The 26,301-nt window shown below is 45.5% G+C and overlaps 4 protein-coding genes across 7 annotated transcripts in view; 2 read left to right on the forward strand and 2 right to left on the reverse strand.

Moving 5' to 3' along the window:
• Positions 1–377, reverse strand: part of LOC144697251 (uncharacterized) — a 248,138-nt gene extending 247,761 nt beyond the window's left edge. The window contains exon 1 of one of the 2 annotated variants that reach the window (XM_078569182.1): positions 336–377. The gene's annotated coding sequence lies outside the window, so the exon portion shown is untranslated. Of the gene's footprint in view, positions 1–325 lie in introns of both variants that reach the window. The other variant, XM_078569183.1, reaches the window with a different exon arrangement.
• LOC144697178 (uncharacterized) overlaps positions 1–26,301 on the reverse strand; it is a 685,261-nt gene that overhangs the window by 236,004 nt on the left and 422,956 nt on the right. The window lies entirely within an intron of this gene.
• The window catches only part of LOC144697082 (uncharacterized), a 303,267-nt gene that overhangs the window by 80,208 nt on the left and 196,758 nt on the right, over positions 1–26,301 (forward strand). The gene's annotated exons all lie outside the window — the stretch shown is intronic.
• The window catches only part of LOC144697950 (uncharacterized), a 103,811-nt gene continuing 94,102 nt past the window's right edge, over positions 16,593–26,301 (forward strand). Inside the window, exon 1 of the mRNA XM_078569905.1 lies at positions 16,593–18,149. Within this exon, the coding sequence (XP_078426031.1) occupies positions 17,002–18,149 (1,148 nt within the window). The 5' untranslated portion in view covers positions 16,593–17,001. The remainder of the gene's footprint in view (positions 18,150–26,301) is intronic.

Raw genomic sequence — 26,301 nt, forward strand, 5'->3', positions numbered from 1 at the left:
GCTGAATGGACTCCTTCTGTGTCATAATGACTATGACTGGCAACATATAACGTAGTTACAGTACCATATTACAAGACTAGAAATAATAATAAACACACATCATTACAGAACCATCAATAATATAGCTAAGATATACCATATAATAACACTAGAGGTATCTCTGTCCGACATTAATTTACTGGCCCCTTAAATGTCAGCCATCTCCTGGGGAAACCACCCCTTTAATTGTGAACATTCGGAAAGAGACCATCCTTTTAGCCAGACAAATAAATGTGTCAATCTGAGGGAGCAAAGGATGTCAATGCCTTTAAGAGAGAAGAGAGACCTGGGCCAACCTTTCCAGAGTCTGCACCCTCCCTGGATTCACTTCCTTTCCGCCAACTCCAGCATGAAGCAGCATTTCACTTGCACTTCCTTCAATTTAGTCTACTGCATTTGCTATACCCAATGCGGTTTCCTCCACATTGGAGAGATCAAACGCAGACTGGGTGACCGCTTTGCAGAACTTTGGTCTGTCTGCAAGCATGACCCAGACCTCCCTGTCGCTTGCCATTTCAACACCCCACCCTGCTCTCATGCTCGCATGTCTGTCCTTGGCCTGCTGCATTGTTCCAGTGAAGCTCAACGCAAACTGGAGGAACAGCACCTCATCTTCCGACTGGGCACTTTACAGCCTTCCGGACTGAATATTGAGTTCAACAATTTTAGATCATGAACTCTCTCCTCCATCCCCACCCCCTTTCTGATTATTCCCCCTCCTTGTTGTTTTTTCCAATAATTTATATAGATTTTTCTTTTCCCACCTATTCTCCAAACTCCTGGGACTGGGATGGAAAGTGGGGGTGGGGGGAGCAGTGACCCCACCCTGACACAAAGTACATGTGGGTAGTCACTGGATTTGAGTCACAGTTTGTTAACTTCAGGTGTAAAGATTTAGATACCTGGGTGACATATTGGGGAGGACAATAGGCGAGTGTAAAACTGAACCCGACAGTCAGCACCTTCAGAGGAGGAGAATTGGGGAAAAAGCAGGAAGAGGATAACAGGATGAATTAGTGTTAAATTCAATAGGGAGGGGGGCTTGCATTGGGGGGTGGCAGATATTTATAATTTGAAGGGGGAGAAATATGTTTTATGATAATTAGAATTGTCACATCTGAGTTTCTTTCCTGCACCAACAGTGATGCAACCCTGTTGCACCCATTCATAATCTTGAAATCCTTTTTCAGGTCAACCTTCAGCCTTGGCTTCCCCAGCCTGTTCACTCTATCCTCTAACTTAAACATTCTCAGTTCTGGTATCATCCACGTGAATCTTTCTTGCATCTTCTCGACGTTCTCTGTCACTTTAAGGGGTGTATAATTAAAAATTAGGCTCAGTTTAATTTGGTTGCAGGCCCCTAATTTCTCGATTCCAAATTGACCCTCTAAAATACTTTAGTTCAAAGGAGACTTAAGCATCAGGCAAGATCTGAAGTAGCAAATAACATTAAAATTTATTTAAAAGAAAAAGGTTTACTTACAAATTATATGAGCGACTTACTCCACCTCAATTGGGCGACCACCCCAGGTAGAAGTGTGAATCTTCCTCAGGTTTCTGAACCAACAGCGATTTCCCACAATCCTGCCCCAGGAGTCCCTCAGTATCTCCGCGAATAGAGTCCAACTCACAAACCCAAGATGGTTCTTGAAACCCACTTTTAATACCTGAATTAATATTAACTCATCTCAAATCAGGCCTGTTGTCATTAGACAATTAGTCATTGTTGTTACTGGGTTAGTTTTATTGGATTTAACCCTTTCCATACATTGTTCCATGGAGCAGAACAATTGGATTGTTCAGGAACTTTCTTTTTATCTGAATTTAGACAATGTTACGGACCGAGATGGGAGGATTGCGGTTAATTCTAGCCTCACATCTTCACAGGTCATAACAACAGTTTAAATGTTTAATTCACCCACAAAATAGGCCAATCGTTTCCCTTTGATACTGTTATTCCTGGCCGAAAAAAACTCTAACCAGGCTTCTTTCAGTAATCACAAAAGATTGAATTATTATAAAACAAACTAATTTTAAAAAACAAGTGAATGAACTGGTTAACATATAACTTGTAGTTTGGAAGTGCAACGATTTTCCCCTTTTTGAAAAAAATATATTTGAACCCCACCCCACACACACACACACACACACACACACAACAGGACAAAACAAACACAGTCCCCTGGAGAAGCTGGAGTATGGCAAAGTTTCTTTTAAAAGGATAACATTTGAAGAGATCACAACACTGTTGATCTGGTCACAATAGGTCTGGAGGTTCCTTCAGATGGATTTTTTTGGTAAAACTGTCCTTGATGACTCTTATTTGTCACAACTCTGCAGACCTTAGTAAAACAGACAAATTACCCTGATGGGACATTTTTGAGGAAGGTTTAAGACAAAGGTGGGGCAGAGAGAGGGAAAGAGAGAGTATTTTTTGCAGCCTGATTCTAGGGCACACACACACTCTCAGACTGAGGGTTCTAAAGGACTAAGATGTTCAAAGAATACTTCTCTTAGGCCAGGTGTTTTTAACCAATCAGCAAGAGTCTTTAGCCTGGCAACAGTGGTTCTTTGTTAATTTAGATATACAAAGTATCTCTTCCCTCTCCAGATGTTCCAGCTGGACTTTTCAATTCACCCATGGTTTATTGAAGAATGGCACTTTCTCAGCCCTGAATTAACATGGCAGATTTAAAAAATAACTCAGGAGGGAGAATGTTCAAAATTCAATGTTCCTCAAATTGTCCAAAAACCGGTTCCTCACAACAAGATCATGAATGGTTTACATCGAGTAAATAAAGAGAAACTGTTTCCACTGACCAGAGGACACAGATTGGAGGTGATTGACATAAAAGCCAGAGGGGAAATGAGGAAGATAAATCTTTACACAGTGAGGTGTTGTGATCTGGAATGCACTGCCTGAAAGGCTGGTGGAAGCAGATTCAACAAAGGGAATTGGATAAATCCTGGAAGGGGACTAGTTTGCAGGGCTCATGCGTAAAGGGCAGGATAGTACGGCTAATTGAGTGGCTCTGTCAAAGAGCCAGCACAGGCACGATGGGCCGAATGGCCTCCTTCTGTGCTGTGAGACTCTGTGATGACAGATAAATGAATGTGCGTCTGTAATATGTACAGTGATGTCAATAATATCTGGAATTCCCTTTGTGACGTTTCAGAATTTTATCCCTTTCCTTCCAGTTTAGTTTCAGACAAAGAGAACAAAAGCAAATCACTTTCAGTACATTGAGCAGCCCCAATGTCTATTCTCAGCCAGCATTACACAGGGGGAAAAGGGCTGGATTCTCAGACCAGCAAGTCAAGGTACCCTCTTTCAATGGCCACTTCCCACAATGGATTCAGTGGCCTCTGAAGGGAAGCAGCCTCGGTCCACACTGGGAGTTCCTGCCCCCCTAGTCAGTTGGCTCGTGCTGGCTCATGCTCCTGATGTACATGGCGTTGGTGAGACCACATCTAGAGTATTGTGTTATGTTCTGGTCACCTTATATCAGAAAGGGTAAATACTTTAGAAGCTGTTCAGAGAACGTTCACTCCACTGATACCTGGGATGGGTGGGTTATCTGAGGAGGCAAGGTTGGACAGGCTTGGCCTGTATCCACTGGAGTTTAGAAGAATGGGAGGTGATCTTATTGAAACCTCTAAGATCCTGAGGGGACTTGACAGGGTGGATGATGAAAGGAAGTTTCCCCTGTGGGAGAGACTAGAACTAGGAGATGAGAGATGAGAAGAATTGTTTTCTCTCAGAGGGTTGTGAGTCTTTGGAACTCTCCTCCCCAGATAGCGATGGATCCAGGGTGAATGAATATTTTTTAGGCAGAGGTAGATATATTCTTGACTAACAAGGGAGTCAAAGGTTATCGGGGAGAGGCGGAATGTGGAGTTGAAACCACAGTCAGATCAGCCATGATCTTAGTGAATGGAGCAGCAGGCTTGAGGGGCCGAATGGCCTATTCCTGCTCCTAAATCATTTGCTCGTATGGATGATCTGCCTGTAAGGATAGGAGCTTGTCAATTTAAAAAGAAACTTGCATTTATATAGCTCCTTTCACTACCTCAGGGCGTCTCAATGCGTTTCACTGACAATGAAATACTTTCTCAAGTGTAGTCACTGTAGGAAACGTGGCACCTAATTTGTGCACAGCAAGATCCCACAGACAGCATGCGATGATGTCCAGATCATCTGTTTTTACTGAGGTTGATTGAGGGATAAATATCGGGCACCAGGACTCTGGGGGTGAACTCCTCCCCCTCTTGCTCTCCTTCCAATTATGACCATTCAGTCTTGTACATCCACCTGAGAGGGCAGACGGGGCCCTAGGGTTAATGTCTCACTCAAAAGACGGTCTCTCCGACAGCACTTTTTTCCCTCAGTACTAGCACCGGGAGTGTGGGCCCTGGATTATGGGGGCTCGAGTCTCTGGAGTGGGGATTCGAACCCCCCACCTCCTGACTCAGAGGCAAGAGTGCTACCTACTGTCATGCCGTGTTGAATAGAATCAGCGAGCTGGTGTTCTAGAATCATGGAATGGTTACAACACTGAAAAAGGGCCATTCAGCCCATTGTGTCTGTGCCAGCTCTCTGCAAGAGCAACTCACCCAGAGCCACTACCCCCACCTTTTCCCCATAACGCTGCCAATTTCTCCTCTTCAGATAATGATCCAATTCTCTGTTGAAAACCATGACTAACTCCCAGGCTCAAAGAGTATCAGCCACTGGAAGCAAAGTTGTGAGACTGGCCAGTCCAGCAGAAAGAAACCTTCTGACCCTCCCACTTCACCAAGTGTCAGAATGAACATGGTTCAGTCTTGGATGTGATTAACAGCAGCAATAACGGCAGAATCCAACTCCTGGAATCACTTGTGAACTCGCTGGTGTGTCAGCAGGCTGGATAACTGAGTGAATCCCTTCCCACAAGTGGAGCAGGTGAAAGGCTTCTTCCCGGTGTGAACTCGCTGGTGTATCAGCAGGCTGGGTGTATCTCTGAATCCCTTCCCACACACAGAGCAGATGAACGGCTTCTCCCCACTGTGAACTCACTGGTGAGAAAGCAGGGTGGATGACTGTGTGAATCCTTTCCCACACACAGAGCAGGTGAATGGCCTCTCGCCGGTGTGAACTCGCTGGTGTAACAGCACCTTGGATAACTGAACGAATCCCTTTCCACACTCAGAGCAAGTGAATGGCCTCTCGCCATTGTGAACTGGCTGGTGTGTCAGCAGGTGGGATAACTGATTAAATGCCTTGCCACACTCAGAACAGCTGAATGGCCTTTCCCCAGTGTGAACTCGCTTGTGTTTCTGCAGATTGGGTGAATTAGTAAATCCCTTCTCACACTCAGAGCAGCTGTCCGGTCTTTCCCCAGTGTGAACTCGCTGGTGTGTCTGCAAGTGGGATAACAGAGTGAATCCCTTCATACACTGAGGGCATGTGAATGGCCGCTCCCCGCTGTGAACTTGCTGGTGTGTCTGCAAATTGGATGACCGAGTGAATCCCTTCCCGCATCAAGTCCTGAATATCATCAGCCTTTGTATCTGGGAGAAATGTTTGTCTGTTCTGTCTACTTTACAATATTTCAAACATCAATGTGACTGGAAAAACACCGAGACACACACACACACCCGAGTGAGAATGTTTCCAGTGCACTGACTGTGGAAAAAGCTTTAACCAGTTACACAGCCTGAAAAAACATCACCACGTTCACAATGGGGGGGGAAACTGTACACGCGTTCTCTGTGTGGGCGAAGCTTTAACTGATCATTGGCCCTGGAGAGACACAAGGACACCCACTCGATGGAGAAACCGTGGAAATGTGGGGACTGTGGGAAGGGATTCAAATCCCCATCTGCGCTGGACACTCATCGACGCATTCACACCGGGGAGAGGCCGTTCATCTGCTCCATGTGTGGCAGGGGATTCACTAAGTCATCGAACCTGCTGACACACAAGCGAGTTCACACCGGGGAGAGGCCGTTCATCTGCTCTGTGTGTGGAAAGAGATTCACTGAGTCATCCAGCCTGCGGAGACACCAGAAACTTTTCAACTGATTACAGGTTTTGGATTCTGCTGTTATTGCTGCTGTTAATCACATCCAGGACTGAACCATGTTCATTCTGATTGTTGGTGATGTGGGAGGGTCGGAGGGTTTTTTTCTGCTGGACTGGCCGGTCTCACGACTTTGCTTCCAGTGGCTGATGCTCTTTCAGACTTGTTGCAAATATCTAGTTTCATATTTCATATGAATTACAGAATGAAAGGGTGTTTGGAATGGAAAAGATATTTAGTTTGAAACTGTTTGGAACTCTCCAGAAGTTTTGGTATTATTCTTGTGAATCTCTGTTGCCCCTTCTCCAGTGTCTCTATTTCCTTTTTCTAAATGGAGATCAGAAATGTTGACAGTGCTCCCAGTGTAGTCTAACCATGATTCGAAACGAGTTGAACATAACCTCCCTGCTTTTCAATTCTATCCCTCTAGAATGGAACCCTATATCTGGGCCCCACACTTTAGGAAAGATGTGAAATTCTTAGAGAGGGTGCAGAGGAGATTGACGAGAATGGCACCAGGGATGAGGGACTTCAGTTAGTTGGAGAGATTGGAGCAGCTGAAATTTCTTTGTCTTTGGATCATGGAGTCATTAGGACTTACAAGGAGGCCATTCAGCCCATCAAAACCATATTTCCCTCAAGTGCCCATCTAATTGGCTTTTGAAGTTGTTCATTATCTCTGCTTCCACCCCCCCTCATAGGCAGCGAGTTCCAGGTCATTCCCACTCGCTGTGTGAAAATATTCCTCCTCACATCCCCCCTGCATCTCCTGCCCGCAACCTTAAATCTGTGTCCCCCTCATCCTTATACCATCAGCTGATGGGAACAGCTTTTCTTTCTCCACCTTATCTGCCAGGTTGCCATGGAGATGGGCTGTGCTGGTTGGAAGGTTCTTTTGTTAAATTTATCCGGGTGTTTCTCACAGAAGGAAACGACAAAGGTACCAGTCTAAGCTACCTGTGGTAGATTGGGAAACTACATTATAAGTTTTGATGCTAGACAGACAATTTAAGGAATGCGGAGGCAGTGGCTTAGTGGTATTGTCACTGGACTAGTAATCCAGAGACACAGGGTAATGCTCTGGGGTTGTGGGTTCGAATCTCACCATGGCAGATGGTGCAATTTGAATTCAGTCAATAAAAATCTGGAATGAATTGTAAAAGTGCTCCTAGCTTCCCCACAACAAATTGAACCAATCAGCTCGGAGTCCCTTCTAACTGTGAACTATAACTTTTATCTAAACAGGGTGTCCTGGAACACCTGGTGCTCTGACCCCTTCCTGGCCTTAACACCAGTTTTTTTTTGTCAAAGCTACATTACAGTATCTGGAATTTAAAGAGACAGGCAATTGAAGACTTTTCATCATTAAGCTTACAATTTGATAATGTGGCCTTATTAATTACACAAATGTGTCACTGAGGTGAAGTCTAACAGCCAACATTGATAAAGTATTAATAATGTTCATTCTGACACTTGGTGAAGTGGGAGTGTCGGAGGGTTTATTTCTGCTGGACTGGCCGGTCTCACGACTTTGCTTCCAGTGGCTGATGCTCTTTGAGCCTGGGAGTGCACATTTCCACTGAAATGATCCACAAAAGCTGATGAAGTACATTTATCTTCTCCTGGATAGTAAAGAGTCTTTTTCCAACCACTACAGGTAGATCTAAAATAAATACATTTGTCTCTGTTCCATTGAGTCTACAGCACAGGGCCAGGCCAGTCGGCTCAATTGGTCTCTGTCAGTATTTATGCTCCACATGAGCCTCCACCAACCCCTCTTCATCTCCCCCCATCAGCATATCCTTCTATTCCTTTCTCCCTCATGTATGTATCTAGCTTCCCCTTAAATGTATTCATGCTATTCAACTCAACCACTCGCTGTGGTAGTGAGTTCCACACTCTCACCACTCGCTGGGTAAAGAGGTTTCTCATGAAATCCCTAGTGGATTATTGAACCCCTTCATCATCTTAAAGACTTCCATCAAGTCACCCTTCAGTCTTCTCTTTTCTAGAGAAAAGCAGCCCCAGCCTTTCCTGAGGGTTTAATGCTCTCAGTTTTGCTATTATTCTTGTGAATCTCTGTTGCCCCTTCTCCAGTGTCTCTATTTCCTTTTTCTAAATGGAGATCAGAAATGTTGACAGTACTCCCAGTGTAGTCTAACCATGGTTCGAAACAAGTTGAACATAGCCTCCCTGCTTTTCAATTCTATCCCTCTAGAACGGAATCCTATATCTGGGCCCCACACTTTAGGAAAGATGTGAAGTTCTTAGAGACGGTGCAGAGAAGATTGACGAGAATGGCACCAGGGATGAGGGACTTCAGTTAGTTGGAGAGATTGGAGCAGCTGAAATTTCTGTCTTTGGTTAATGGAGTCATTAGAATTTACAAGGAGGCCATTCAGCCCATCAAAACCATATTTCCCTCAAGTGCCCATCCAATTGGCTTTTGAAGTTGTTCATCATCTCTCCTTCCACCCACCTCATAGGCAGCGTATTCCAGGTCATTCCCACTCACTGTGTGGAAATATTCCTCCTCACATCCCCCCTGCATCTCCTGCCCACAACCTTAAATCTGTGTCCCCCTCATCCTCATACCATCAGCTGATGGGAACAGCTTTACTTTCTCCACCTTATCTAAACCTGTCATAATCTTCTGCATCTCTATCAAATCTCCCCTCAACCTCCTGTGCTCCAAGGAGAACAATCCCAGCCTGACGCCCACAATAAAGAGCAAACAAAAGATGTTAATGCCTGAAATCAATTGGGAATGTCTGATTTCTGTTTTAAAGATATGATGAATATATTGTATTGGACAGTAAAGGAATTGGAGTAACTCACCCGGGTGATCAGTGGAATGTATCAATCTGGTATCCACCTACATTCTAGTGAAAGTCAGGGAGGTGTAGACGAGATGAATAAGTTGATAGATTTCTCTGGAAGATATTTCTATCATTTGCCTCTGAACCTTCTTTTTAAGGAAAATCACATTTGAAAACCGTAAGGTATAAAAGGGGCCAAACTTCAGCAGAAATCTGGCAGAGCTGAAACCAGATGACTTGCTATGTGGGAACAGGGAGATGAACAGCTCCCAGAGGACAGAGAAAACAAGAGTGCCTTGAATCCTAGACGACACCTGGGTGTCAAGGCCACCATGTTTTCACTGTTTGGTGTGGGAATGCTGACTCCCTGTACCGGGGACGGAGCATGGGAAGCCAATTGTTTGAGAGTTTGACGTGACTTGGGCGGGTACAGATGGTTCAATGACAGGGTTTGTAATTGGTCCGTTCGAATGTTAGCTCAGCAATGATTGGGTTAAATCAGTCTCCATAGACTTTGTGATGTAAAAAAGTATCAGAAGGGATTCCCCGAGCACAGAGATTTGTAGAGGTTTTACATATTGCATTGACTGGTGCCATGGCATCTGGGGCAGAGCAGGGAGCATTTACGTGGAGATGGTGCTTCTACCCAGAGTGTAATGGTAAGGCTGCTGCACTTTGATACTACTGCTCAGACATGAGCATGTGTCAGGTCTTATTTATACTGAATAAAATCGAACCACTGTCACCAATAAGGGTTATCACTGTGAATCATTTCAGAGTTTGGAAAAGGGGATAAAGGGCTAATTGACATCCTGAATCCTGTGTCAAAAATAATATCTCATCTCCCCCTCTGGCTCCTTTGCCAATTACTTTAGAGGGACTCACTTTCTGTTAAAGAGCCTGCCAACCCCTCTCACCCACTTTCCTTAAAGTGAATAAATCTAATGAAAAGCCCAGAAAAATTAAATACTTCGACTGATACAAGTTTATTAATGAAACAGAATGTGATTAATAAACAGAAAATTACTTGAGGATCAAAGGCAACCAGAGTAAAAGGATGTGCACAATGTTCTGGACCCAAATGGTTTCTCCTTGGCTCCTCTGTACCCTGTTCCTGTGACTCTCCGCTTTGGACATGGGGCACTGAACCCCGGGGGTCGGGTCACCATCAACCCTGGTCACCCCTTCCCGTGTCCTGATTGGTTGGAGGCCCATTTCCCAGTCAGTCCTCCAGCACCTTCCTGTCTCTCGATCAGTGCGACGCCCATGGCAGTTTCCCAACTGGGGCACAGGCCCCGTTATTCTCAGCTAAATTCAGCACTCAGCCCCATCGCCTGGCTGTCATTGACATAAACAATAGAGAGACAGAAAGGTGCTGGAGGCGCAAATGGGAAGTTGAAACTTGTGGTTTGAAACCAAAACTTCAACATTTTTCAGTTAAAAACATGTCATTTATACTGGGGTTTTCGTTATTAGCTTCAGTGAGTGAGGTGTCCGTAAAAGTGTTCATTTTGAAAAGGAAAGATTTGAAAAGCAGGGAAGTTATGCTTCACCTGATTCGTTCCATAGTTAGACTCCACTGGGTGTACTGTTAACATTTGTGACCTTCATGTAGAAAAAGGAGATAGGAACAAATAGTCATTTGGTGGGACAGAACTATTCAGTAGCAACGTGAGTGGTATTCCCCACTAACAGGATGCTGCTGTCAAGGCAAAAAGACATTCTGCCTATCACACAAATGAGTAATGTGGGTTATGAATTTCAGCGCCAGATATGTAGGTCGTAAGTCCCAACTGGCGGGTTGTATCCAACAGCATGTCCCTTCAGCTGTTCACAACAGGTAGAGTACTGACTATACCCAACCAGCCCGTGCTTGCAAATCTCAAAACATAGTGTCCAACATGAGATGTGATTCAAAACAAAAACAGAATTACCTGGAAAAACTCAGCATCTGGCAGCATCGGTGGAGAAGAAATCAGTTAATGTTTCGAGTCCTCACGACCCTTCGGCAGAACTGAGTATAGTTAGGAGTGTGGTGAAATATAAGCTCGTCTAAGGTGGGGGGGGTGCGGAGGGAGAGAGAAGTTGAGGGTGGGGTGATTGTGGGGATAAGCAAGCAGTGATAGGAGCAGATAATCAAAAGATGTCACAGACAAAAGGATCAAAGAGGTGTTGAAGGTGGTGATATTATCTAAGAAAAGTGCTAATTAAGAATGGAAGGCAGGATACTCAAGGTACAGCTCTAGTGGGGGTGGGGTGGAAAGACTAACAAAGTTTTAGTTGTAGATTTTAAAATAGTGGAAATAGGTGGGAAAAGAAGAATCTATATAAATTATTGAAAAAAAAAAGGGGGGGGAGGGGGGAGAAACGGGGTGGGGATGGGGGGAGGGGGAGTTTAAGATCTAAAGTTGTTGAATTCAATATTCAGCTCGGAAGGCTGTAAAGTGCCTAGTCGGAAGATGAGGTGCTGTTCCTCCAGTTTGCGTTGGGCTTCACTGGAACAATGCAGCAAGCCAAGGACAGACATGTGGGCAAGATAGCCGGGTGGAGTGTTAAAATGGCAAGCGACAGGGAGGTTTGGGTCTTTCTTGCGGACAGACCGCAGGTGTTCTGCAAAGCGGTCGTCCAGTTTGCGTTTGGTCTCTCCAATGTAGAGGAGACCGCATTGGGAGCAACGAATGCAGTAGACTAAGTTAGGGGAAATGCAAGTGAAATGCTGCTTCACTTGAAAAGAGTGTTTGGGCCCTTGGACGGTGAGGAGAGAGGAAGTGAAGGGGCAGGTGTTGCATCTTCTGCGTGGGCATGGGGAGGTGCCATAGGTGGGGGTTGAGGAGTAGGGGGTGATGGAGGAATGGACCAGGGTGTCCCGGAGGGAACGATTATATCTATGAGATGTGATTCTGTGATTGGACAGCACTTGCTAAATAATCCTGATTGTGCTAAGAATTACACTGATAACCAATTTAAGATTATCAGCTGGTCTCGCAGTGTGAATCACTTACTCGTGCGAGAAACTACACATTTTTACACACAGGGCCCTGTCATTTGCAGACAGAAGGAGCATTGTACCTTTTTCAACTAAACAAAAGCTTGGGGATAGATATTCCCTGGTTCATTAGCCATGGCTATACCTTGACCAATCAGAGTTGATTTGCCTGGTTTGAATTTAAACAAAAGCGTGTCAGTGAACTGTTCCCTGGTGCATTTTCCATGGCAACACTGCTGCCAATCACAGCCCACTTGCCAACTAATCAGCACTCTCTTCTCATGCAGTATAAATTGTTCTGCACTTACAATTGTAACTCCTGCGAATCTGTCCTGATGACTCCAAGACAAAAAGCTTCGACAGCATGTCTCTTTTTTCAGAAATAGAGGCACCGGAGAAAGTGCCTGGACCTTTAAAATGAAGCTCTCTGCCCCTCACTCTTAACTTTATTTAACAGGATCTTTTCAAGGTTCCTGTCCTTCTTTTGACTAGAAGGCCTGCTTAGGACTTTCCCCTGTTTCACTCCCTTAGATTTTGGGGTCTTTTCCTTAGTCTGGGACTGGCTGCCTGAGCCCTTCGAGGCTGCTTCTCTGACAGCATCTTCAAAACCAGCTGAACTCCAACAACTTTCAAAATAAACTGCTGTTTCTTAAGATTTTCTGTGTGTCTGTGGGAGGGATCTGTCTCTCTGGGTCCCTGTTGCTCGGCAAAAGCACTGTTTTTTCTACTCTTGTGTTTGCTTAACTTCACAAAACTCATTAAAAATGCAGGCACCTTTTAGAGTGAAGCTAAAACTCAATTTGACCTTTCTTAACACGCAGATACAGAAATACAAATCAAACTTAAACATTAAAGCTAAAACTCATTCCTAACACCCACAGATACAAATATAATTTCCTTAAACTATCTATTTCCTAACACTAGCATCACACTGGCACTAAAATTCATGTCCCACATTACACATTTGTCTGATAGGCAGAATGCCTTTTTGGCTTGGCGGCAGCATCTTGTTAGTGGTGAATACCACTCGTGTTGCTACTGCATAGCAGCAGCGTGAAACAGCGAGCTTCAGCTGCTGCTCAAATGTTGTTGAGTGCCAGACGAAAAGCTTCGACATGCCTCTCTTTTCAGCAACACTTTGAGTTTATCTGCTGCTGAGGGTCATTTGTTAGCTCTTCCCAGGCATTTGTACAGAGAAGAGGCAACAAGACGCTGTCCTATCCACTGAGGAAGGTCGACATGGAAACCTGAAACAGGAGATCTCAACATTTCCAGGGACTTGTTAAAAATTCTTTCATGGGATGTGGGTGTCGCTGACAAGGACAGCATTTGTTGTTCATTCCTAATACCTCCTGGACTGAGGTCTTGCCACAGCATTACAGAGGGCAGTAAAAGGTCAAACCACATTGTTGTGGCTCTGTCGTCACAGACAGACCAGACCACATAAGGACGGCAGATTTCCTTCCCTAAAGGACATTAGTGAACCAGATAGGTTTTTGCAATAATCAATGGTACTTTCATGGTCACCATGACTGAGACTAGTTTTATATTCCAAATATAATTAATCAAATTCACATAACAGGAAACAGTGGGATTTGAACCCATGTCCCCAGAGTATTAGGCTGGGCCTCCGGATCCAGTGACATTACCACTACACTATCATCTCATCGACCCCGAGCCTGTTTCTAGAGACTATTTATGTGTTTTTCCAATTCAGAGTTAAGTTACAAAAATTCTGTCAGAGTTCTTTCCCTGTGCTGAGAAGTATTATTCATTCAATGTCTCATTTCTCACAAATGTATTTATTTGAAATCTACCTGTAGTGGTAGGAAAAAGACTATTTACTATCCAGGATAAAATAAACATCCTTCATCAGCTTTTGGGATCATTTCAGTGGAAATGTGCACTCCCAGGCTCAAAGAGCATCAGCCCACTGGAAGCAAAGTCGTGAGACCGGCCAGTCCAGCAGAAAGAAACCCTCTGACCCTCCCACTTCACCAAGTGTCAGAATGAACATGGTTCAGTCCTGGATGTGATTAACAGCAGCAATAACAGCAGAATCCAACCCCTGGAATCAATTGTGAACTCGCTGGTGTCTCAGCAGGCTGGATAAATGAGTGAATCCCTTTCCACACACACGGCAGGTGAACGGCCTCTCCCCAGTGTGAACTCGCTCATGTGCCAGCAGGTTGGATAAATCACTGAATCCCTTCCCACAGTCAGAAAAGGAGAATGGCCTCTCCCCAGTGTGAATTCGCTTGTGTATTAGCAAGTTGGATAACTGAGTGAATCCCTTCCCACACTCAGAGCAGGTGTACGGCCTCACCCCGGTGTGAACTCGCCGGTGCTTCCGCAGGTTGGATAACTGAGTGAATCCCTTTCTACGCTCAGAGCAGGTGAAAGGCTTCTCCCCAGTGTGAACTCGCTGGTGTGTTCGTAGGGTGGATGAATCACTGAATCTCTTCCCACACTCAGAGCAGGTGAACAGTCTCTCCCCGGTGTGAACTCGCTGGTGTACCAGGAGGTTGGATGAATTAGTGAATCCTTTCCCACACCTAGAGCAGATGAATGGCCTCTCTCCAGTGTGAACTCGCTGGTGTGTCTGCAGGTGGGACAACTGTGTGAATCCCTTCCCACACTCAGAGCAGGTGAACGGCCTCTCCCCAGTGTGAGTGCGCCATGAGTTTCCAGCTCAGATGGGACTTTGAATCCCTTCCCACATTCCCCACATTTCCACGGTTTCTCCATGGTGCGGGTGTCCTTGTGTCTCTCCAGATTCCATGATCAGTTCGACCCTTGTCCTCACAGATAACGCGTGTATGGTCTTGCCTCACTGTGAATGGTGCGATGTTTTTCAGTCTGTGAAACTGGTTAAAGCTCTTTCCACAGTCAGTGAACTGGAATACTCTCACTCGGGTGTGTGTGTCTCGGTGCTTTTCCAGTGACACTTATGTTTAAAATCTTTTGAAGGAGACGGAACAGACGAACATTTCTCCTTCTAGATTCAAAGGCCGATGATATTCAGGTCCCGATGAATTGAGTGATTCTATCAGATCCTGACGTCACATTTCATTTGAAATTTCTGTCTGTAAATCCTTCCCTTCTAATGTCCTGTAAAAGGAGTTTATAAAAGTCATCACTGTGAGTACAGAATAGAAATTCAGAACAGATAATTCTTGATTGGATTCGATTGTTCGCCCATCTCCTCTGTAAATCCTCCCCACCCACCCACCCACACTCGCTGCCCTCCCTCTTTCTGTCCTCAGTGATTACTTGACGTGTTAATTATTCCCATTCTCTTCTGATGATCCTGGTAACATCAGAACATAAGAAACGGAAGCAGGAGGAAGCCATTCAGCCCCTCGAGCCTATTCTGTCATTCAGTATGATCATGCCTGACCTGCACTGTCCCCAAATCCATTCATCCTATAATATTCAAAAACCTATCATTCTCTCGCATGAATATACTCAGCGACTGAGCACCCACAACACTCTGGGATTTTTATTATCCTTTCATGTAATGTAGGTGTGACTGGCAAGGCCGATAGTAGTTGCCCCTCCGAAGTTGCCCTTGAGAAGTTGGGGCTGAGCCACCTTGTGAGCCTCTGAAGTCCATCAGGTGCGACTTTTCTGTAGCGGTTTGGTCCAACTGAGTGTCTTGCTCGGCCATTTCTGAGGACAGTTAAGGATCGTACACATCACCATGGGTCCAGAGTGACATGTGGGTCAGACCAGGTGAAGGTGGCAGATTTCCTTCCCTGAAAGGCATTGGTGAACCAGATGGATAAGAGAATTCCAAAGATTCACAAGCCTCTGACTGAAGAAATTTCTCCTCATCTCAGTCTGAAATGATCGGCCCCTTATCCTAAGGCTGTGCCCCCGTGTTCTAGATTCCCCAGCCGGGGGAAACAGCCTCTCAGAGACGACCCTTCCCACCCTGGCACTAGCTGCACGTTGGCTACACCATTTGCCGATTGACCCTCCGGGACCGACGTGAGGGGGGCACATTCTTGATGAATACGACCCCAGGCTCCCTCCCAGCCGGGGGATCACCGTGAGGAGCAGGAACCCCGGCTTTGCCTCCTGTGGCACTGAGGCCACGTCTGATGCCCCTCCCCCCCACCCGGTCAGATACCAGGGACCCAACATTGATCCCCTTGGGGTCTAAAAAACTCAGAAGCATTTTCAAAACAAATGCTGATTCTTATTTAAATTGATTCATTTCCTTTCCCTTCAGTTCCTGCAAGTCAACAATTTTCCCCCAAAATGAGAAAAGAGATGGAAAGGGGGAGAAAAGAAAGTGTTTTACTCACAGATGTTGGACATAGGAGGAAGTTTTAGTCTGTGTGAAGCTCAATCTTCATTTTCACAAAACCCGCGCTCTGATTGGCTGGAGGACCAGAGTCCTTCCGGTCCTCCAACTTTCCCCATTGGTCAACTCCTCAGCATGAAGGGAAAGAGCGGGCTCTCCCCCGCACATGCGCAGCTTCCCCTCTCCCGAGTTCTCCGAGCGGCTTCTCGCTCTGGCCGGAGCCGTCAGCCGGTTGCCTGGAAACCTTGGCTCGAGGAAGTTGAGGGGGAGGGGGATCTATGGGTGGGGGCGGGGCTCCCGTGGCCGCGCGGCTGGCCTGCAGGCTGGAACCAGAGGACGTCACCGCGGAGCAGAGTGATTCCGATTGGCTGATTCAGGCAGGGTTCAATTGTGGACGTCACAACGCGGAAGTTGGACAATGAGCTTCAGACTGAAACTTCCTCCTCTGGGCAACATCTGTGAGGAAATCAATGTTTCCCCCTTTCCATTTCTTTTCTCATTCTGGGGGAAATTGTTGACTTGCAGGAACTGAAGGGAAAGGAAATGAATCGAGGGAGGGTGCAGACTCTGGAAAGGTTGGCCCAGGCCTCTCTTTCTCTTAAAGACATTGTGACACCTGAGTGAGAGTGTATCCAGTGCACTGACTGTGGAAAGAGCTTTTAACCAGTTACACAGCCTGAAAAAGCTTCACCATCCACAGTGAGGAGCGACCGTGCACATGTTCTGTGTGGACAAGGCTTCATTTGATTGTAGAACCTAAAGAGACACAAGGACACGCGCACCATGGAGAAACCCTGGAAATGTGGGGACTGCGGGAAGGGATTCAAAGCCCCGTCTGAACTCGAAACACATCGACGCAGTCACACCGGGGAGAGGCCGTTCACCTGCTCCGAGTGTGGGAAGGGATTCACTCACTCATCCAACTTGGTGGCGCACGAGCAGGTTCATACCGGGGAGGGTCCATTCACCTGCTCCATTTGTGGGAAGGGATTCACTCAGTTATCAACCCTACTGCGACACCAGGCAGTTCACACTGGAGGAAGACCATTCACCTGCTCTGAATGTGGTAAGGGATTTACTAGATCATCCAGTCTGCTGACACACCAGCGAGTTCACACCGGGGAAAGGCCGTTCACCTGCTCTGAATGTGGGAAGGGATTTACTAGATCATCCAGTCTGCTGACACACCAGCGAGTTCACACTGGGGAAAGGCCATTCACCTGCTCTGTGTGTGGGAAGGGATTCGGCGATTCATCCAGCCTCGCGAGACACCAGCGAGTTCATAGTGGGGTGAGGTCATTCCAATGTTTCCTTTGTGGAAAGGGATTCACTCTTTCATCCAACCTGTGGAGACACCAGCGAATACATGCCAGGGAGAAGCTGTTCACCTGCTCTGAGTGTGGGAAGGGATTCACTAATTCATCTGCCCTGCAGAATCACCAGCGAGTTCACACTGGGAAGATGCCATTCACCTGCTCTGAGTGTGGGAAAGGATTCACTCGGCCATCTCACCTCCAGACACATCAGCAAGTTCACACCGGGGAGAGGCCGTTCACCTGCTCTGAGTGTGGGAAGGGATTCAGTCATTCATCCAACCTGCTGGCGCACGAGAGAGTTCACACTGGGGAGAGACCATTCACCTGTTCCTTGTGTGGGAAGGGATTCACTCAGTTATCAACCCTGCTGCGACACCAGGTGGTTCACACTGGAGAGAGACCATTCCCCTGCTCCGTGTGTGGAAAACGATTTACTCGGTCAACCAATCTGCTGACACACCAGCGAGTTCACAGTGGAGAAAGGCCGTTCACCTGCTCCAAGTGTGGGAAGGGATTCGGGGATTTCTCCAGCCTCGGGAGACATGAGCGAGTTCACACTGTGGAGAGGCCGTTCACCTGCTCCGAGTTTGGGAAGGGATGCGCAGATTCATCCAGGTTGTAGAAGCATAGGCAAGTACACATGGAGGAGAGAGGCTGTTTACCTGCTGTGAGTGTGGAAAGGGATTCACTGAGTCATCCAACCAACTGAGACACCCTGGCAGTCACCCCGATTAGAGAGCCTTATGTTCAGACTGTTGGTATTAATTGAGGTTAAGCATATACAGGTGGAGGGCATTGATTAGATACTTACTTGAGCACCTATAAAGCGACACTCGTGCGCTGTGGAGGGGGGTGAGGAGGGAGGAGGAGCTCCTCATAATCCTGCTGCTGGGCCTGGCCAAGGTGGTCATCAACAGGTCCAGGCAGCGGGCGATCAAGGGGGTCGTCCAGCCTGTCTGCCCCTTTTTCACGGCTACGTTTGTGGCCTGGTGTCCCTGGAGAGGGAGACGCAATGTCTGCTGGCACCATCGAGGCCTTCTGTGCCCAGTGGGCACAGTGGGGACTGGGGTGCTTTATTGACCTCTCGAATCACATTTTAATTTGAGGTTGTAAGTTTCCTTTAAGATTAGTTTTTCTTTTTGCACTATCCCTTTAAGGGGCTGCTTTTCACTTTGTTCCTGATTTGTTAATTTAGTTTAATTGGTTTAATCAAAAGAGTATAAAGCCACACTAATTGGAGACCTAAGACGTAGAAGCAGAAGTAGGCCATTCGGCCCATCGGGTCTGCTCCGCATTTCAATGAGATCATGGCTGATCTGATAATCCTCAACTGCACTTTCCCGCCTTTTCCCCCATAACCCTTGATTCCCTTACTGATTAAAAACCTGTCTATCTCAGCCTTGAATATACTTAATGACCCAGCCTCTACAGCCCTCTGTGGTAAAGAATTCCACAGATTGACTACCCTCTGAGAAAAGAAATTCCTCCTCATCTCTGTCTTAAATGGACGACCCCTTCTTCTGAGATTGTGCCATCTAGTCCTAGACTCTCCCGCAAAGGGAAACAACCTCTCAGCATCTACCCTGTCAAGCCCCCTAAGAATCTTATATGTTTCAATAAGATCACCTCTCATTCTTCTAAACTCCAATGAGTACAGGCCCAACCGACTCAACCTCGCCTCATAAGAAAATCGCTCCATACCCGGAATCAACCTAGTGATTCCCTGGACTGAATCCCATGCCAGTATATCTTTCCTTAGATAAGGGGACCAAAAACTGTTCACAGTATTCTAGGTGTGGTCTAACTAGTGCCTTTTATTGTTTCAGTAAGACTTCCCTATTTTTATACTCCATTCCCTTTGAAATAAAGGCCAACATTCCATTTGCCTTCCCTATTAACTGTTGATCTTGTATGTAAGCTTTTTGTGATTCATGCATAAGGACCCCCAAATCCCTCTGTGCTGCAACTTTCTGTTGTCTTTCTACGTTTAAATAATATTCAACTCCTCTATTCTTCCTGACAAAGTGTATAAGCTCACATTTTCCCACAATATATTCCATCTGCCAAGTTTTTGCCCACTCACCTAACCTGTCTATATCCCTCTGTAGACTCTTTGTGTCATCCTCACCAATTGCCTTCCCACCTATTTTTGTGTCATCTGCAAACTTGGCGATAATACATTCACTTCCCTCATCCAACTCATTAATATATGTTGTAAATAATTGTGGCACCAATCCCTTTGGCGCTCCATTAGTTACAAGTTGCCATCCTGAAAATGCCCCCCTTACCCCAACTCTCTGTCTTCTATTAGTTACCTAATCCTCTATCCATGCCAACAGCATGGGCTCTTATCTTATTAATTAGCCTTATGTGCGGCACCTTATCAAATATCTTTTGGAAATCCAAATATATCACATCTACTGGCTCCCCTTTATCTATCCTGCTTGTTAGCTCTTCAAAGAATTCAAATAAATTTGTCAGGCATAATTTCCCCTTCATGAAGCCATGCTAACTCTGCCTGATTATATAATGTATTTCTAAATGCTCTGCTATTACATCCTTTATAATAGACTCTAATATTTTCCCAATGACAGATGTTAAGCTAACTGGCCTATGGTTACCTTTTTTTTGTCTCCCTCCCATTTTGAATAAGGGTGTTACATTGTCAATTTTCTAATCCTTTGGGACTTTCCCAGAATCTGAGAACTCTTGGAAGATCACTACCACTGCATCCACTATCTCTGCAGCTACTTCCTTTAATATCCTAGGATGCAACTCATCAGGTCCAGGGGACTTATCGGCCTTTAGCCCCATTAGTTCCCCTAGTACTTTTTCTCTAGTGATAGGTTTTGAATTTATTTCCCCCAAACACTGCCCCCCCCCCCCCCCCCCCCCCCCCACCACTGCCCCCGCAACCGGCTTTGCCCCTTGATAATTTAGTATTTTTGGAATGCTGTTAGTGTCTTCTACCGTGAAGACTGAGGCAAAGTATGATTTCAAATCCTCTGCCATTTCCTGGTTCCCCATTATTATTTCCGCAGCCTCATTCTCTAAAGGGCCTCTGTTCACTTTTCCCTCTCTCTTCCTTTTTATATACTTAAAGAAGCTCTTACTGTCCATCTTTATGTTACTTGCTAGTTTACCCACAAAATTTATTTTCTCCCTCTTTTTTTTGGTAATCTTTTGTTGGTTTTTAAAACTTTCCCAGTCTTCTGGCTTACCACTAATCTTTGCCACATTGTACATTTTTTCTTTCAATTTGATACTACCATGAACTGCCTTGGTTAACCATGGTTGGTTTATCCCCTTCCTAGAATCCTTCTTCCTCACTGGGATGTATCTTTGTTATGAGTCATGAACTATTTTCTTAAACGTCTGCCATTGTTCATCAACCATCTTTTCTGCTAAACTCCTTCCCCAGTCCACTCCAGCCAACTCTGCCCTCATTCCTTTGTAAATACCCTTATTTAAGTTTAGCACAGTTGTTTCCGATCCAAGTTTCTCACTCTCAAACTGAATGCTAAATTCTACCATGTTATCGTCATTGTTTCCGAGGGGATCTTTTATTCTGAGATCATTTATTAAACCTGCCTCATTACCCATTACTACATCAAAAATAGCCTGATCCCTGGTTTGATTCACAACATATTGTTCTCGGAAACTGTCCTGACGAAATTCTGCTCGTGGCTACCTCGGCCAATTTGATTTTCCCAATCTACATGAAGATTAAAGTCACCCATGATTAGTGTACTGCCTTTTTTACATGCCTTCATTATCTCCTGATTTATTCTCTACCCTACAGCATAGCTACTGTTAGGGGGACTATAGACCACTCCCACCAGTGTCTTCTTCCCCTTGCTATTTCTTACCTCCACCCTTATGGATTTTACATCTTAAAATCCGAGATCATTTCTTGCTCTCGTACTTATTCACTCTTGTACAAAGCTACCCCACCACCCTTTCCTTCCTGCCTGTCCTTTCGAAAAGTAACATACTCCTGAATATTTACTTCCCAGATTTGATCTCCTTGTAACAACGTCTCCGTAATGGCTATAAGATCATATCCATTAACCTCTATTTGTGTTGTTAATTCATTTATCTTGTTCTGAACACTACGTGCATTTAAGTAAAGAGTCATTAATTTTGCCTTTTTAGTCATTTTTTCCCCCTTTGACCATATTTGCTGCTGTTTTTTATGTTTGTACACTCTGTTCTTCCTGTCACACTCTGGGAATCATTGCATAAATAGCTGCCCTGCAATGCTGCCACATCCTTTTGCTTTGTTAGCCTATGTATCCCTTCTCCAGAACCCTCCCCCCCTCTATTTGCTGGGTGGGGGAGGAGTGGGTTGGATGACCTTTGAACTGGTGCATTGCGCGTCAGTGGGTGTCCAGCTCGCGGCCGATGTCATCCAGCAGCTTCAAACAGTGGTGTTCAGCCCCGACGGCACACGTGGCTTAGAGGACACTCAGGTGCTCGGTGGTTCCCGTCTGAGCGTACCCCTGCTCGGACGGAATTCCACATTGGCCCCAAGCCCCGAACCCTCCCTCGGGAGCCTGGGCCCCACAGCCTGAGCTGCCTCGTGGAAATGCACTCCGTGCCTTGTAGCTCGGCACGGAGGGGTTTCCTGTCTGGGCTGCTGCTGCACACCATTCACCTCCTTGTCTTCGCCCGCCAGCCAGACACGCCTTGGTGTGCTCTCTTACCATTTGGGGGGGGCGGAGGTCCTCAGTGTGGGGGGCTCTCTACGTGGGGTCCTTCCCCTTTCCATCGGGGACCTGGGGTGGAGTGTGTTGCACGCAGCAGTCCCAGACAACCGTAGGTTAAGGTGGTTCACAGACTCCCAAGATGCCTGTGTTTTTTACAGCCTGGTGGAGCCCGTGGACCACGTCTGTGTTAGTCGTAGTCGATTATCACAGCCCCTTTTCAGTTTTCTTAAGGGGCTTTTTCTTAATTTTTGGTTGCACTTCAGCTCAACAATCCTGATCTTTGGGCACCTGGTGCGGAGTGGGGGGGGTGAAGAGGGAGGAGGACCTCCTTGTAAGCCTGCTCCTGGGCCTGGCCAAGCTGGCCATTAACAGGTCCCGGCAGCGGGTGGTCGAGGGGGTCGTCCATCCCGACTGTCTGCCCATCTTCCCCGGCTATGTTCACAGCCGGGTGTCCCTGGAGAGGGAGCGCGCGGTGTCCGCTGCCACGCTGGAGGCCTTCTGTGACTGGTGGGCACCGCGGGGTGCATCATTACCACCCCCCAGAACCACATTTTGATTTGAATTGGACAAGTTTCCTTTGTGATTTTTGCTTTTAGTTACAGTGTCCCTTTAAGGGACTACCCTCTTTAATTTGTTAATTTGTTAATTTGACCTTTCTGTTGATTTGTCAATTGGTTCTCATTTTATTTGTTATCATGGGGAAACAATTTGGTTAATTTCTTCATTTATTCTTTGTGTTCATTGGTTGTTTTTGTTTTCCTCAAAAGAGTATAAAGAGACACTTAACTGACATGGAGTGGAATGGAGTCAGGAGGTATATACCTGTAATGTTTCATTCTGCGAATAAATTTAAACCAAGTATCGATTGGCTCCAATAAAAACAGAAAATGCTGGAAAAAAGCTCAGCAGGTCTGACAGCATCTGTGGAGAGAGAAACAGAGTTAACGTTTCCCTATGACCCTTCTTCAGTTTCAGTGAGATCGCCGCTCAGTCCTCGAAGTTCTATAGATTACAGGCCCACTTTCCTCAATCTCTCCTCATAAGATCGAGGTCTTCCGTGACCAGTGTGCACCGCGGGGGCTGGAGTGCATCGTCAGCACCGGGTACCACACTTTAAAAGGAAACTTGCAGAATTAAATTAAAGGTTTGTTTATGTCACAGTGTCCCACCAGGGGCTGTCACTACCTTTTATCAGTTTATTTCATTGATTTAGTTTCCTTTAAAAGAGCAGATGAAGCCACACTTACTGACATAGGGTGGAATGGAGTCAGGAGGTATATACCTGTACTGTTTCACTCTGTGAATAAATCGTCGTTCCTTCACTGTCGCTGCATTAAAATTCTGAAACTCCCTCCCTAACAGCACTGTGGTTGCACCTAAACCAGGTGACTGCAGCAGTTCAAGAAGGTGGCTCATCACCATTTAAGCACAGGCAATAAATGCTGGCCTAGCCAGACCCACCCTCATCCATTGTTCCCCCTCCACCTCCTCGAGCCAAGGTTTCCAGGCAACCGGCTGACAGCCCCAGCCAGAGCCAGAAGCCACTTGGAAAACTCCCCCTCCCCTTTCTATGGTGGCTGGCTGGTCCAAAAAAAGATGCAGAGTGACCGCTGGCAGCAGCCGCACTGCGCCTGCTCTGGACAGCTCGGCTCAGCAGCGCTCTCTGCGCCTGCATGCTGGGCTGCCAGCTGAGGGAGTGGGGGAGGGGAGGGGACTTGGCAAAATGTCTTCCCTTCATTTTCTTCCCAGTTTGATTTTAAACAGTACAGCTTTTGTTTTTAGTTTCACACAGACTAACACTTCCTCCTGTGTCCAACATCTGTGAGTAAAACACTTTCTTTCCCCTCCCCCTGGGAAATACAGAGAGGTGTGGGACTCTGTAACTGGAATTAGTGCTGAGGGGGGGAAATGCTGGGGATTTTGTGGAACCTGTTTTTATTGTATCAGCTGTTAAAAGTCAAATTTATCCTGTCTGTTCAAATACTATTTGCCTCTTAACGCATGCTTCATTTATGTTGGTTTTAGTTTGATTGTTACAGTAACTTTGATTTGTCACTTTTAAAAAGTGAAACCTTGTCCTTCAGTTTATTCCATTGGGGTTGTTTGGAAATTTGTTTAATTTAAGGTTATCGGCCTCTACAGGGCTTGTAAGAACAGAGATATGTCTAGTGTTGTTATAAGGTACATATTAGGTATATTATTTATGGTTCTGTAATAAAGTACATTTATTATTATTTCTAGTCCTGTAAAATAGTACATTAGCTACGTAATATATTTCCAGTCATAGACTCATCACGGCACAGAAGGAGCCCATTCGGCATTAGAATGAGAATGGAGGGAGGGTGTGTGGGATGGAGATTTACAGCTTTTGGGGAATGAGAGAGGAAAGAATGTTCCATAGAAACGAGAATTGTCGGTTCTGAACTGACAGTGATGACTTTTGTAAACTCCTATTACAGGATATCAGAAGGAGAGGATTTGTAGACAGAAATCTCAAACCAAACATCATGTCAAGATCTGACAGAGTCACTCGATTCACCAGGACCTGAACATCGTTGGCCTTTGAATTTAGAAGGAGAAATGTTTGGCTGTTCTATCTGATTCAATAGGTTTTGCTTCCCTTCAGAGGCCACTGAATACGTTGTGGCAAGTGGCCATTTAAAGAGGGTGCCTTGACTTGCTGGTCTGAGAATCCAGCCGTTTTCCCCCTGTGCAATGCTTGCTGAGAATAGATATCGGGGCTGCTCAATGTACTGAAAGTACCTCTGCCACTGAAGATGGGTGGAGGTAATGTTTTCACCCCTGTTATTCTGTTTGTATGTAAACAATTTATCTCCCAAACTAATGGATGGATTTTAACAAAACTCAGTCCGCCGACAGGATATGGCCCATGGAAGAACTGATTTGTTTTTGGTGAAGATCCGAATCCTGGAATTTTTGAAGGGATCCGTTCACATTGGGAGATCGGGAGAATCGACCTTTTCTTTTTGATTGTTGTAGTTTGCTTTATTTCAAATGTTGATTGTTTTCAAATGTTGTGGATTGTCTCTGCTGCTGGGGTGGAATTTGTCACATCTGTCAAAATGTGAGCAGAGTTTTCAGAACAGATTGTTGGATGTGCAGATGGACGCTGTTAATAAATACATTAATATTTTTCTGCTTTGCATATACAGAGCATGTTTTCATCCTTGATTGTCTGTCTTTAATACATCTCAAAAACTAATGGTTGGATTTGAACAAGCATAGTATACAAATATGGTATGGCCCAAGGAAGAAATTATTACGTTTGGTGACGATGCGAACCAGATCCAGATCTTGGAATCTTTTGTATTTGTATGCAGAGCCCGGTCCTCTGCAAGCAAAAGGAATTTGTCCAGGCATTTCACCTTTCAATTAAACAAAAGCTTGGTGGACAATTATTCCCTGGTGCATTCCCCATGGCAACCCCTCAACCAATCAGAGTCCATGTGCCAACCAATCAACACCCTGTTTCTCACTCAGTATCAATTGTTGTTCCCTTTGACATTTGGTGTTCTTGCATCTGTCCTGATGAATGCAAGACAAAAAACTTCAACAGCATGTCTCGTTTTTCAGAAATACTCGAAATTTTAAAAGCGTTTGTTAACATTGGGAGATTATTTCACCCAATGTTTTTTTTTCTCCACAACAATTTATTGTAAACAATGATAAACTGTTGTCGAAAAAGTCACATACATTTGCATGAGTAAATTTGTTAATTTTAGTGGTAAATGTTCCAGATCCAGATCATTTTCCAGATCTGAAGATCAATTCTGTACATGGAGTTAAAATTCTGTTTACAAACGATCGTTTCTGCTCACTGCACAATGATAAAGCAATGTGCAGCCATCAGCTAATCCCACACTCCCAATGAAGCCTATAGTCTGGTGTCAGCTGATTGTGGAATCACAAACAAGCTGATGTCATCTTATGACATTATCACAATAGATTGTGATGACATCAGCAGATTGCGCAATACCAATGGAATGCGATGATGTCAGCTTGATCTTAGACGTAAGCGGTGTGATGGGAAATGTACA

Source organism: Cetorhinus maximus, chromosome 23, assembly GCF_964194155.1.
Source record: "Cetorhinus maximus chromosome 23, sCetMax3.hap1.1, whole genome shotgun sequence".
In the NCBI taxonomy this organism is placed as follows: Eukaryota; Metazoa; Chordata; class Chondrichthyes; order Lamniformes; family Cetorhinidae; genus Cetorhinus; species Cetorhinus maximus.